Below are 12,227 nucleotides of genomic sequence, written 5' to 3'. Positions count from 1 at the left end.
AGACATTATTAACACAGGTGCAGCTCCATAAACAACTAACTATATAGGCCTCTAACTAGAGAAAGGAAGACCTGTACAACTCAAATTCCAGTGTCTCCTGAAAACTGGGAGAGTAGGGCTCGATCCATATCTACATTTTTCCAGTACTGAAAAAAACCCTCACCAAAACACTACTCATACTTAACAGAAATGTAGAACAGGGATTTCAAGTGCAGCAACTTCCACCATTATCTGTCAGTTTATCCTGCATAGCACATCAAATCCCTGACAGTGTGAAAAAAGTGTTGAAAATGTTGGTTATTGGATATCAAAAGCAAAAGCACTGTATTGCATGATCCAACTGACCTTCATCCAGTCCAAGATCTGAATAGCTGTAAGACGTCCTAGAATTCTGCTTACATAATAATAGACATATGCTATAAAAATTAGTGCGTATAGCATTACAACACTAATTAACCCATGATTTGTTCAGATTCATTAGTAACGCAAAAGGCTGGGCTGTAACTCATCTGTAAAATTATTATTAATTCCTGCACAAAACAAACATTGTTAAAATGGCTTTTTCATTTCCTGGATACCTTCACTGCAATGTAAAAGCAATCCGTAAATTGCACCTGTTAAATCTAGTTCTCACAAAAAAAAATATTATAGCAAGACAGTGCAGTAACAGTATTACATAAACTGTCTTCCTTCTATTCATGCATGAAGTGAAGGCAGAATATTAACAGAGCAATAAAAGACTTTCATGAGACTGCAAGTAGCTTATGCTATCAAGAAAACACTGCTTAAAGTTGATTAGAATACACAAATAGTTCTACTCAGGATTATCAGAGCTTCTAGATGCACCCACTCCTTATCCATCTGTAAAGTTCAGTTCAACTCACAGTCAAACTAATCATGATACTCCCTCGTGCCAAGTAAGGTTGGCTCAGACTCATCATCAGCTCCTTTTCTGCAAAAAAGACTTCCTCCCAGAGTCCAGTCTTTGTTACAGGTGGGGATCTTTCAACTACCACATCCAGTGGAAAACATTTTCAGCAACTCTCACAAGCTGCTGGATGCAGCTGAAACTATAGTTCTGAATAGGAACAAAGAATAGCTTAGAAAAATCAGGAGGCACATTGCATGTATTTACGGAAACCCAAGACATGTTGAGTACTTGTTAATATTGCAAGATATCTAGCTTCAAAATCTCCTTTATGTATACCACCATCTTGCCAGACACCTAAGGCTGTAATCTCATCACCATCAACACAGACTTCTCTGTAGGCTTTCCTACCTACGCTGAATATTAACTCTCTAGTTTCGTAATTTGTTCAAATTCATTCTCACAAACAGGATGATCAACGAGCTTACATATTTTGGCTTCTCAATCACTCCCCCCACCTCCCTTGAAAAATATTAACGCCTCACTCACCTCCCACCACTCTAACATTCACACATCATGCTTTTTTTGCAGCCACTGTTCTGATCACATCTTGGTTTTCTTTTAATACTTCCACTGCCTCTGACAAATAATACAAGCTATCCTCTTAATTTCAAATGTCCCTTGTTACTCTATCTGCACCATAATGTGCTATTTCAGTTTCCAGCAGAGATACAGGAAACCACTTTAGGGAAGGTGAAATGTCTGTATGTTTCACCCACAAAACACATTATTAGCACAAAATTTCACAGAACTGCAAACTACATGAACTTACATCACACCACAGCAAATCAACATCATTATTGAGCTGTGATAATTTCAAACCAATTCAAGTGATTTCCCTTGGTCACGTATCCTAAATATGACTGATAATTATGTGAAATTCTCACTGGGAACAGTTCTTGAGAGACAACCTCAAACTCACTAGGCTTTAAAAAAGAATTCCAACTTGTAATAACACAAGATACCTTCTAAAGCTTTAAAAATAAATGCTATTTTAAACCCATAGTATACAGCTTTTGATTTTTATATATGCACCACACTAGCTTAATAAAATATGTATTTTCATCATCTTGCAAAAGGATTGGTTGTTTTACTAGAACATACTAATTGTAAACCAGAGCAAAACTCCTGAAACTTAAGATTAACAATTATGAAGGTATTTCTAAAATCTGTTGCAAAAATGATGAAAAAAACCTCACTGCTACCCACTACTGCATAGGAGTCAAGCTATTGGAAAGCTTAATGTGAGAGAACCATAATATTCCCTTAGCTTTTTAAAAATAGAAAGCTCAAACAAACCTTTGTTTCAATAGCAATGCAGGCATTGGTTTTCATTTCTCTGTTGTCCAAGATATGGAGATACAAAGCCACTTCCCTTGAACAAGACTACAGATGTGAATCCATAATGGCATAGTTACAGCATGGTTATATAGAAGTTCCAGCTAATGAGAAACATCAACACAACTATTTTCAGTTTCTAGCAGTTAGTGACAGACTAGGATGATCCTAACCAAACGCCTTACTAAGAGAAAATAATCACAGCGTTGAGTCCAGGACTGAGCATTTAAGTGTTAGACATGAAAACTACTTAAGTGTCCAACAAGAGAACTACTGCCATTTAGAATCTGCTATAATCAATAACACATTCTGATCATATCTCGATCCTCTGTCAGTTTGGGGACACAGAGATATGCCAGTATTTCCCGACTGAGAGCCTACCTTGCATGTAAACTTCCACAGACATGTCACATGGCTGCTTATCACTAGATTAGCATTATTTTGCATTTCAAAAACACTGTTTCAGCAAGCACTTTGTTTTTGAAGCACCAAGCATGTCTGTTAGTATGGAAAAGACTAACACTGTCTAGATCATCTAAGCAAGACACTGTCACTTTGTGAGACAGAAACCAGTATGAAACATTTTAAGGGCTACAGTGACTTAAAGGAAGTATTTCTGAGGACTTACACATTTGAATCACAGAATGGGCAACACTTTTAATTTCTCAAGAAAATCAGCATTTATTGACTCAACAAGTCACAAGGAGTATGGTAAACAACTCTAAAATCTGGTTTTTACCTTTTACATGTCAATTACCTTAAAATCACCATCCTGATTTCAAAACTCAAATTTGCATAGTTTGGTTTTTTTTTTCTACCTTATTGCCACAATTCAGTGAATGCACTTCAATTGTAAAAGTACTTGCAAACTGAGACAAGTAAACTGAAATTGTTACTGTAAGCTCTTGCACCTGATTTCAGGCACCTCATGTTCCCATCAGACTGCTGTCTTACCTCAAACCACCATTTCCCAACGGCAATGACTTACACCGCGACAAACATGCTTGGCAAGTCAGGCACAGACCCACCTTTTCCCAGGCACAAGGAGAATTTTGTTACAGATATAGCAAAGTTTCACCCTGAATTTTATCCTGCACAAGTCAGGATGAACTTTCACTTCCAGAAGTATTTTTTCTAGAGACAACCCTACTAGGCTGGTAGTTGAGTCCTCTTCTATCCTCACTTAGCTTCTGTTATGGAAGCAATCTGATCTATCATTAACACCAAAGACTCCCAGACACAAAGTCTAGCCCTCACCACTGGAAGCTCCAGCTATGCAAAGGTCAGACTGGAATTTAGTAAGTCTTCCTTGTGCCCAAAACCCAAGGTTTTTTTACTCTGCAACACACAAGGGCAATAGAAAGAACATACTCTTGAAACACCCAAATATAATTATTAGATTAAAAAATCTGAAGATGTTAAATACAGACCAAATTAAGAACCATTATCAATTTTATTATGGCTTTTTCCCTTTCCTATGCTTCATTCATCCACATAATTGACATTTTGTGATAAGTAAAATTAAAATACTGGGGAAGTATTCTTTAACTCATTAAACAGTTACACCCTGAAATATCTATTGAACACTCCCTAAAGATAAAAATTTAACATTACTATCTAGCTCCCCCAAGACGTCAATGACTCGCCACCATTCTTCAAGGCCAAAGTTCTCTCTCAAGTTGTACATTTTATATTATATTAAACCACTAATAATTGTTTGTAGAATACAGATCTATTTCTTAAATTCAATAGATTACAAATTGACTTAAGAGTGTACATAGCTCTGATCCGCAAACACTGAGAATTCACTGATCAAGTCCAAAATACTCCATTATGCAAAGAAAATTTTTTTGGAAGCTAGTTTTCTTACACAGCAACAGGAGGATGATGATTTATGGCCCTTTTCTTCCTGCTCTTCTGACAAGAACCCACACCAGAAAGTTTCTTTTATATTTTTATTGTATGTCAAAGTTCATTAAAGATGGGGTTTTGCTTGTATACAAGTTACTCAAAAATTATGCCTAGGCAGAGATTTGTTAGCAATAGGACTTATTTCAAAGCATAGGTTTGTTCAATCAGGCCACAAAAATAAAATTGTGTACAAGCAGTAACTAAAGAGCTGCAGGTTCAAGGAGTTTCCAAATATCACAGATCTTGAGATCTCATCAGGAAATAAAATCAAAGCAGTCACAATACAAAATAGCAGCTCCATGTAGCTTTTTCAAGTTTTAACTTTATTCAGAAAGTGACACATTTCAGTTTGCCTCATTCTTTGAAGCTTCATCGAAGTTTTCAACAAGATCTAGAAAAAGAAGAAAGTTGAAATTAAGAAGTTTGACCCACTTCCACTTTGCCAAACATTCTGGTTTGGGATTTTTTTCCCAAAGTTCTACTTCAAATCAAATGCTTACAACATTAGAAACTTTCAGCTTATAAAATACAGACCAAATAACTTTTAAGGGCCTTAAGGTTCTTTCTTCTGGCTCAATTAAGTTTCAGATAGTTAATTATAAAGAACAGTTCTAAGAGCATTTAACTTAACTATACCCACAATTGGGCAAAGTGACACTAAGAAGGTAGTTTCTTCCCACTTTTTTTATTGAGTATTAAATAATTATCTTAGCCATAGCTATTACTTCTACACAGGACATAAATGCTAGCTCAAACCAGGAAGTTTCTCACGGTGTCTGAAAACAATTAAATAATCTGCCCACAGAAATTCTGTGGCAGCTAACACCATTACCATCCCTGGCCCAATCTTATGCTAAAGATGCTTTTGGCAAAATTCACTTCCTTTTCCTTCACTGCATACTCATTATTACCTGGAACTTCATCATCATCATCTTCACCAGTAGCAAGTGGTGCTTTTCCATCCACAGCTGCAAGAACAAGTAGTTCAAAAGCGTCAGTGTCATGGTTTAACCCCAGCCAGCAGCTAAGCACCATGCAGCTGCTCACTCACTCCTCCCACATTCCCAGTGTGTTGGGGAAAAGAAACAGAGAAGAAAACCAAAACAAAACTCATGGGTTGAGATAAAAACAGTTTGATAACTAAAATAAAATAATAATATTATTCTAATTAAAGGAATATAACAAAAGAGAGAGAAATAAAACCCAGGAAAAGACAAGTGATACACAATGCAGTTGCCCACCACCCACTGACTGATGCTGCAACAGCAATTCCCCCCCCAGCCAACTCCCCCCAGTTTATGTACTGAGCGTGACATCCTATGGTATGGAATATCCCTCTGGATAGTTCGGGTCACCTGTCCTGGCCACGCTCCCTCACAGCTTCCTGTGCACCTGCTCACTGGCAGAGCATGGAAAACTGAAAAATCCTTAAATTAAGGTAAGCACTACTTAGTAACACCTAAAAGATCAGTGTGTTACCAACATTATTCTCACACTGAATCCGAAAACATGGCACTATACCAGCTACTGGGAAGAAAAATTAACTCTATCCCAGCCAAAACCAGGACAATCAGCCAAGTTCACCATAGGCATCTAGTTGTTTTGCTTTGTGTTTTTCTGAAAACATCAAAAATTCTGAGTTAAACTACAATGTTTTATCCAATTCCCCCGTTGAATAAATATCTTCAACTAACCTAGGAAGTTCACATTCCCTTTGTTACTGATAATGTTCAAACAGCCTAGCAGGTTAAGAGGTACTTAAATATACTACTGTTACCTGGCAAAGTCAGAGAAATATGGAACTGTATGCACAACTTTACACTGCGATGGTTGAGGTAATCACATATTCTGGTCCACATTTCTGCCGATTCAGTAACTGCTTAACCATTCTCACTGTATTTGCCAGAGCTAATGAGACTTAACCACATCCACTGTAGCAGAACAATGAGCATCTGTTGAACTACAGCAGTATAATGCTAAGAATAGGTACCTCAGGTCCCTTGGTGCCTGTGCCACTACTTTTACTGCTATTCTTAGCTGTACTACCAAGGGTAAGCTGTGTTTTACTCTCTATCACCTCAGTTTTATCCTAATTAATCCTTTTCAGTTTTCAAGGAAAGCATGAGGAAAGAAAGAGGTTCATACTAGACCTGTACCCTGATTTCCAGAGAACCAAAACCGGTGAGTGAATAAACTTTGGCCTGAAGGACCTTGGGGCAAGGTCACTGATAATCTTCCTTTTGTTTTCTAATAGCAGAAAGCTGTTACAGCTTAAGCTAGCATCTTAGTGTCAAATACGACACTTTAAAACTAAACTGTTTTATTTCCTCCTAAATTGTCTGCATTCTCTCTCAGTCCTAAGACCAGACTAAGTTTACTTTAGCACCTGCAAACACAATCTTCATAGATACTTCATTCTTCAAAGTCAGGCTTCCAAATCTAGCAAACAATGCTGAATGGAAAGTTTTGTGCAACTGCTCTGGCATGCACCCAAAGTGGATACGAATAGCCATTTGTTAGGTCATACAAAGCAAGCACTTTAAACAAACTTCCCTAATATTAAAACGGCACAATTTAGCTTATCCAGAATATACCCACCTTGTTATAAGAGAGATCTTTGGAGATCATTTTAAATTCTTTAAGGCTTTTTTTCTTTCAAGCCCTACTACTACCACAAGGAAGCCACACAGGTGACACAAGGAAAGAAGGACCTGAGCTCCATGGGGAAAGAAACAGTTTACCCCACCTCCTGAAAGCTACTTCTACCAGAACTTTTTCAGTGGGAAGTTGACAGGAGGGAAGTATCAACTTCAGGACTTGAAATAGAGACTGTCTGTTGGCAGCAAAGCACAGGAAGAAAAAAGGAACAAATCAAGTTTACAGCTACCAGGAACTGGACACAATGGTAACCTTCCATTTTATCCATGTTTAGGGTGTTCCATAACCTGGCAGGAAGGGGCTTAAGTATATGCAAGACAGAGGAATGTTCCCAGTGCCAACAAGCCTGTCAGCACCTTTTCCAAACACAACATATGTAAGTCCCTCCTCTACTTTTCCCACAGTTTGAGGAAGAATAGGTGTTCATGTTCTTTTACCAATTTAAGCATATAATAGGAAGTTGGTGTATCCAGCTTAATGCTCATGTCAGTCCTGTTCTCTACTGTTCTACACACACAGAAATTATAACATACTTTCTTACAAATACTGTGTGATTCCCTCCTATCTATCAGAAAGCCCATGCAAGAAATGCCTTCACCACACCTGTGAGGCAGCAAAACAACTGCAAGAGATCTGTCCTTAAGTCCCTTTCCCTATTACTTATGTCTCCATTCTAATTGTCAAAACAGACATACTCAAAGTTTATAGTTTTTTAAAACCTAACTCTTTCAGAGTAACTCATTTACCTAGCTTTAATGAATGACGTACGTCTAAATATGGTAGCCACATCAAGAAGTACACTACCACAAAATCAAGCCTGTCTACAACTTGCCAGTCCTATACCAGCTGCAAAATATGTTAACAGGTGCCTCTGCTTTACCCAGTTATATCTGACATTGGATTTGAGCTGTAAATAAGATCTAAGAGTTCCATTTCTTTATAAGCATTTTATAGTATGCTTGCAGACAGCAAGAGTGCACTGAGTTTCACTGCTGCTATACAAATAAGCCTCATGTCAGCTGCCAGCATGAAATGCATTCAAGTTTCAACTTACATTGCTTGGGTAGGGCTTCTGCCAATCTTCTCAGGCTGGTCAAACTGTCAGCTCCCAGCTGGTTTAAGATGCTAGGAAGCATTTCTGTCAGCTGCTTTGTCTCAGCATGGCCAGTGATAGTGAAAGTGTTAGCAGCCAGAGATGCCTGAACTTTAGGGTTATTGAAGTGAATGACTGTTCCTTGGTTGGTAAACATGTTTACCTGTAAGAAAAAAATCCAGTATTTAAAGCACCTTAGCAAGCTTTTTCAATTTAACAGGGAATTAAAGTTCTTAAAGTTCAATAAAGACCTACAGATAATTTACAGACAAGTATAGGACATTACTTACCAGGAAATTTATTTTGATAGATTTTCTATTTCTATACAGAAAAGTACTTTTTCCTTTGAAGCAATTACCTCTTCAATTCCAGAAATATTGTTGACTCCCAGCTTCTTCAACGAAAACTGAAGTTTCTTATCATCTGCTGTAGCTGTTCTGTGGACAACCTTCTTCTTTCTGCGGGCAGTACCCTTTACCAAAAAAAAAGTTACAAATTAATACTTAAGTAGTTCTTCACAAACTCTAATCCTCAGGGCCATGTAACTACTCTGCAGCCATCTAGAAATCAATTTATCATACAAAGTTCTACTTCTGTTTTACAGTGCACACAATCCCACCCCTCCGGCTGCACTGCAGCAGTCTTTCCCTTGCTATAAGGCAAGCTTTGCATGTCTGTGAAAAGCATGAGGCTTTAGAATCGTAGAATACCAGGCTGGAAGGGACCTCAAGGGTCATATGGTCCAGCCTTTCTTGGCAAAAACACAGTCTAGAAGCAGTGCACCAGAGAATGTTTATTCAACAATTCTTGTAAAGGTTCTGCAGCATCTTAGTAAAGAAGAACTACAAGTTTACCCTTGTCTGTTATCGTAGGCATACAGCTGAAGAATGAGCACAGTTTTAGGTAATTTCTGAAACTAATGAGTTTTTCCTCAGATCATCTTTCTTAAATTGTAGCCAAATTTTGATAATGGAGGCCATAAAGTTAAACATATCATTAACAAATATAAGAAAACTCAAAATACCCAAATATTATTAACGAATATAAGAAAACTCAAAATACTAAATTTTTATTCCAAACAGACATCTCCCATCTTATGGATTTACATATTTGAAGACGACTTTTTTCAAAAAATATTTTATAAATGTTTTTAAAAGATACTTCTACACAGTATTTCAGACCATGGCAGTTTAGAAAGGAAAACAAAGAAAGGTTAAGTTCCCCTACAGACACAGAGCTCTGTACTTCTCCAGGGAAGTAACTGTCCTATATTAGAAGATATCTATATCTTCAAAAAAGCAGAGTGTGTGATTCTATACTTCCTTGCACAATCACAAGGCTTCAGTAAAATCTAACATAAAATGTCCAGGGAAAGGTGAAACTTTTTGACACACTCTAACTACTAATCTAATCGCTCCTACTACAGGTACCTATGTGCCACATACTAACAACAAGAGAATGTGCTGCTGCCCAGCCATATAAACAGCTAGAATACCTTCTGAGTTAACTAGTAGAAATTAGAAAACTGGCTGTGCACTAATTCCTCTCACACAATCCAGTTACAATGAGGAATTTTAAAGACATTAAACTAACACTTGCAAGACTATAGTTCAAAAATTTAGTAATCTGTCTAGAAAGCTTAATATTCATTCCCTGCTACCGTCAGGTTAGCACATGCAATTTTAAAACTACTAAAATAATAGAAATAGCTTCATTTTAGTACCTTTACAACGCAGGAATTGAGCCACAAAAGATACATGTTAAGTCTCTCTGGACAAAAGGCGTCTCAATGAATTTCAGAAAATGGTATCCTGAATCAAAGGCTAGGTAGGTACCTCCTTTTTACCCCTATTAAACATACCAAACTTCAGACAACCTGAGTTAAATTTAAATGAACAGTTGCTGCTTTCACCTCCACAGATTTAACCTCCTAAAGACTACAGGTTTTTACTATGCTGATTCTATCCTGATCATGTTGAGACATGCTGTTCACACCCCTCTATATATAAAGAGGAGCAGGTACAGCAGGCCACCAGTGGAATACTACTGACTCAACTGCCACTCCTCTAAAAAGGTTTGGAAGAAGAGCCATAACATTTAACTGTAGCTAGATTCTACACAAAAATCTCAAATTTCACATAACAAAGTACTATAATAGCTCTTCACCTAAGCATATGTAGCTTTATTTGTAGTATCTGCAGCCTTGCAACATCATGAAAATATTCCAGCAGAGGCAGTGTGCAAACTTTTCCCACAAGGAGAACTGACACGACTCCTCCTTTGCCTCTTCCACACTCAATTTTTATGGTGACAAAGCCATGAAGAATCCCAGTAATAATTTCCAGTTACAAAACATATTCTAAGTCAAGTTCAGGCATTCAAAGTATTTCACAGGCCAATTTTAAACCTGAACAACAGCACCAGCAGCATATTGTAAGTTCTGCTTAATGGCTGGCTCCAAAAGACCTATATTGACCAGAGAGCTGTAAGAGCTGTAGTCTGAATGCATGCTCTTACATGACAAACATTAAAAGCCTCTATAGTAAATAAACACATACTAGTAACATGCATACCGTCATCAATATAATACAGTAGTTCTCTGCTTAACCAGTAAGACATCCACGGAATGCACAAAAATCACCAAGCCACTTAATTACTACATTAACCCTGATTTAAGTCTGCCTCAATATCCAGCTAAAGAAAAAAAAAATTCAACGTAGGAATTAAAGTTCCTGGAAACTCTTTCAGCAAGGGTGCTCTTAAATAGTTTGTATTATAAAATATTGCGTGTACACTTCCTTAGGTATAAAAAAATTACTAACAAATTCTTGCCTTAAAACCTGACACCATAATTAACATGTTTACTACCATACAACTATACTAAACACACTTTCTTATTTTCAGATGATATGTAATCACAGAGCTACATATATTCAGATGGCGTAAGAAAATAAAAAGGTCATCTGAGCATGTTAGTTTACAATTACAAGAGCATGCCAAGTACACTATTTCCAACTTTGTCCTAAAACGCAAAAAACCAGCCACGGGCATCTTAAAGATTTTACTGACAAAGACTCTGGAACATAACCGTCTATAATCTGGCATGAAAGCTATACCCAAGCTCACTTGCTGTAAGGTCTACTCACTTCAAATACTACATGACTTCTGGAACAGCCCACACAAGAACACAGGCTGCAAGTCTGCTACAATATCTTGTAACAAACTCGAACAGAAAAGGCTGAAGGTTCATCTACTATATACTGCTTCTACGGAACTGGCTCTAGAGATCCCTACAGCAGCACAGCTTCCCCTGAGAAGAGACAAGCCAAGACGAGTACTTAGGGCTACCCACCACCCCGGTTTCCAGGACACCCCATGCTAGGCCTTGTGTGCGTGCAGGGACACGCAGCCCCGAGGGCAGGGTGGGGAGGCGACTCCTACCTTGCCACCGATGCGCACTTGGGCCTGCAGCTTGGCGAGCTTCTCCTGGTTCATGATCGTTTCTTTCATCTGCAGAAGCGACAACAGCGCCCATGGAAGGCGGGTTAGGCAGGGGCGGGCGGGCGCAAGGGGCTCCGCAGCCACCCTTCACCACACACCTGCGGACACCCGCCCCAGTCCCGCCACAGCGGCGGGAAGAGGTCTGCTCACGCGCGGCGCCGCTGAGACGAGACGAGGCTCCCCTCAGGCCCAGACCATAACTGCCTTCCCTTCCCCCAGCCGCCGCAACCCACTGACTCGCAGTACTCGACCGCGCAACCACCTCTTCCCGGCCGCCCCCCGCCGTCTCCCCGATACCTTCCCGGGGCGGCGGCGGCGCCGGAGCGGAGGAAAAAGCGAGGGCCGGGGGGGGGGGGGCGCGAGACCGGGCGCTGCACGCGGAGGGGAGCGAGATGGCGGCCGGAAGGAAGGCACAGCGCGACGCACAGCGCATGCGCAGCTGCGCGCGCCGGCAAGGGGCGCCGCTCCGGGGGGGGGGAGGAGGGAGGGCGGAGCCTCCTTGGGCGACGCGGGAAGGGGCCGCTGCGGGACGAGGCTGCCGCGCCGGGTGCACGGTAAGGCCTGCCGGCCCCCGGCAGCTGCCGTGCCGTGCCGTGCCGTGCCGTGCCGTGCCGTGCCGTGCCGTGCCGTGCCTTTTCCAGCCTCGCCTCCGGCGCTCCCTCCCACGGGCGGGTCCGTCCCCCATCTGGCATTACCTTTTTTTTTCTTTTTCTTCCTAGAAAACATGTAAGCTTTACGTTTTCTTGCTTGCTTCTGTGGCGCAAACCTCGCCGTCTCCGCGATTTTTCTTCTCCCAGC

At 39.9% G+C, this 12,227-nt stretch overlaps 1 protein-coding gene across 2 annotated transcripts; it reads right to left on the bottom strand.

Moving 5' to 3' along the window:
• Nucleotides 1-4,481: 4,481 nt before the first annotated feature.
• On the bottom strand, nucleotides 4,482-11,854 carry BTF3 (basic transcription factor 3). Of its 2 annotated transcripts, none has more exons than XM_074932311.1 (6): nucleotides 11,727-11,854; nucleotides 11,370-11,438; nucleotides 8,287-8,400; nucleotides 7,890-8,091; nucleotides 5,089-5,145; nucleotides 4,482-4,568 (listed from the first exon to the last, which is right to left on the bottom strand). In XM_074932311.1, exons 2-6 carry the CDS (start codon nucleotides 11,436-11,438, stop codon nucleotides 4,522-4,524), a joined length of 489 nt encoding a protein of 162 aa, XP_074788412.1. In that variant the 5' UTR covers nucleotides 11,727-11,854; the 3' UTR covers nucleotides 4,482-4,521. The 2 variants fall into 2 exon arrangements, with proteins under 2 accessions (XP_074788412.1, XP_074788413.1); XM_074932312.1 differs by lacking the exon at nucleotides 11,727-11,854 and adding an exon at nucleotides 11,528-11,682.
• Nucleotides 11,855-12,227: the final 373 nt, after the last annotated feature.

This window comes from Athene noctua, chromosome Z (assembly GCF_965140245.1).
Source record: "Athene noctua chromosome Z, bAthNoc1.hap1.1, whole genome shotgun sequence".
In the NCBI taxonomy this organism is placed as follows: Eukaryota; Metazoa; Chordata; class Aves; order Strigiformes; family Strigidae; genus Athene; species Athene noctua.
This window is presented reverse-complemented; position numbering and strand designations above follow the sequence as displayed.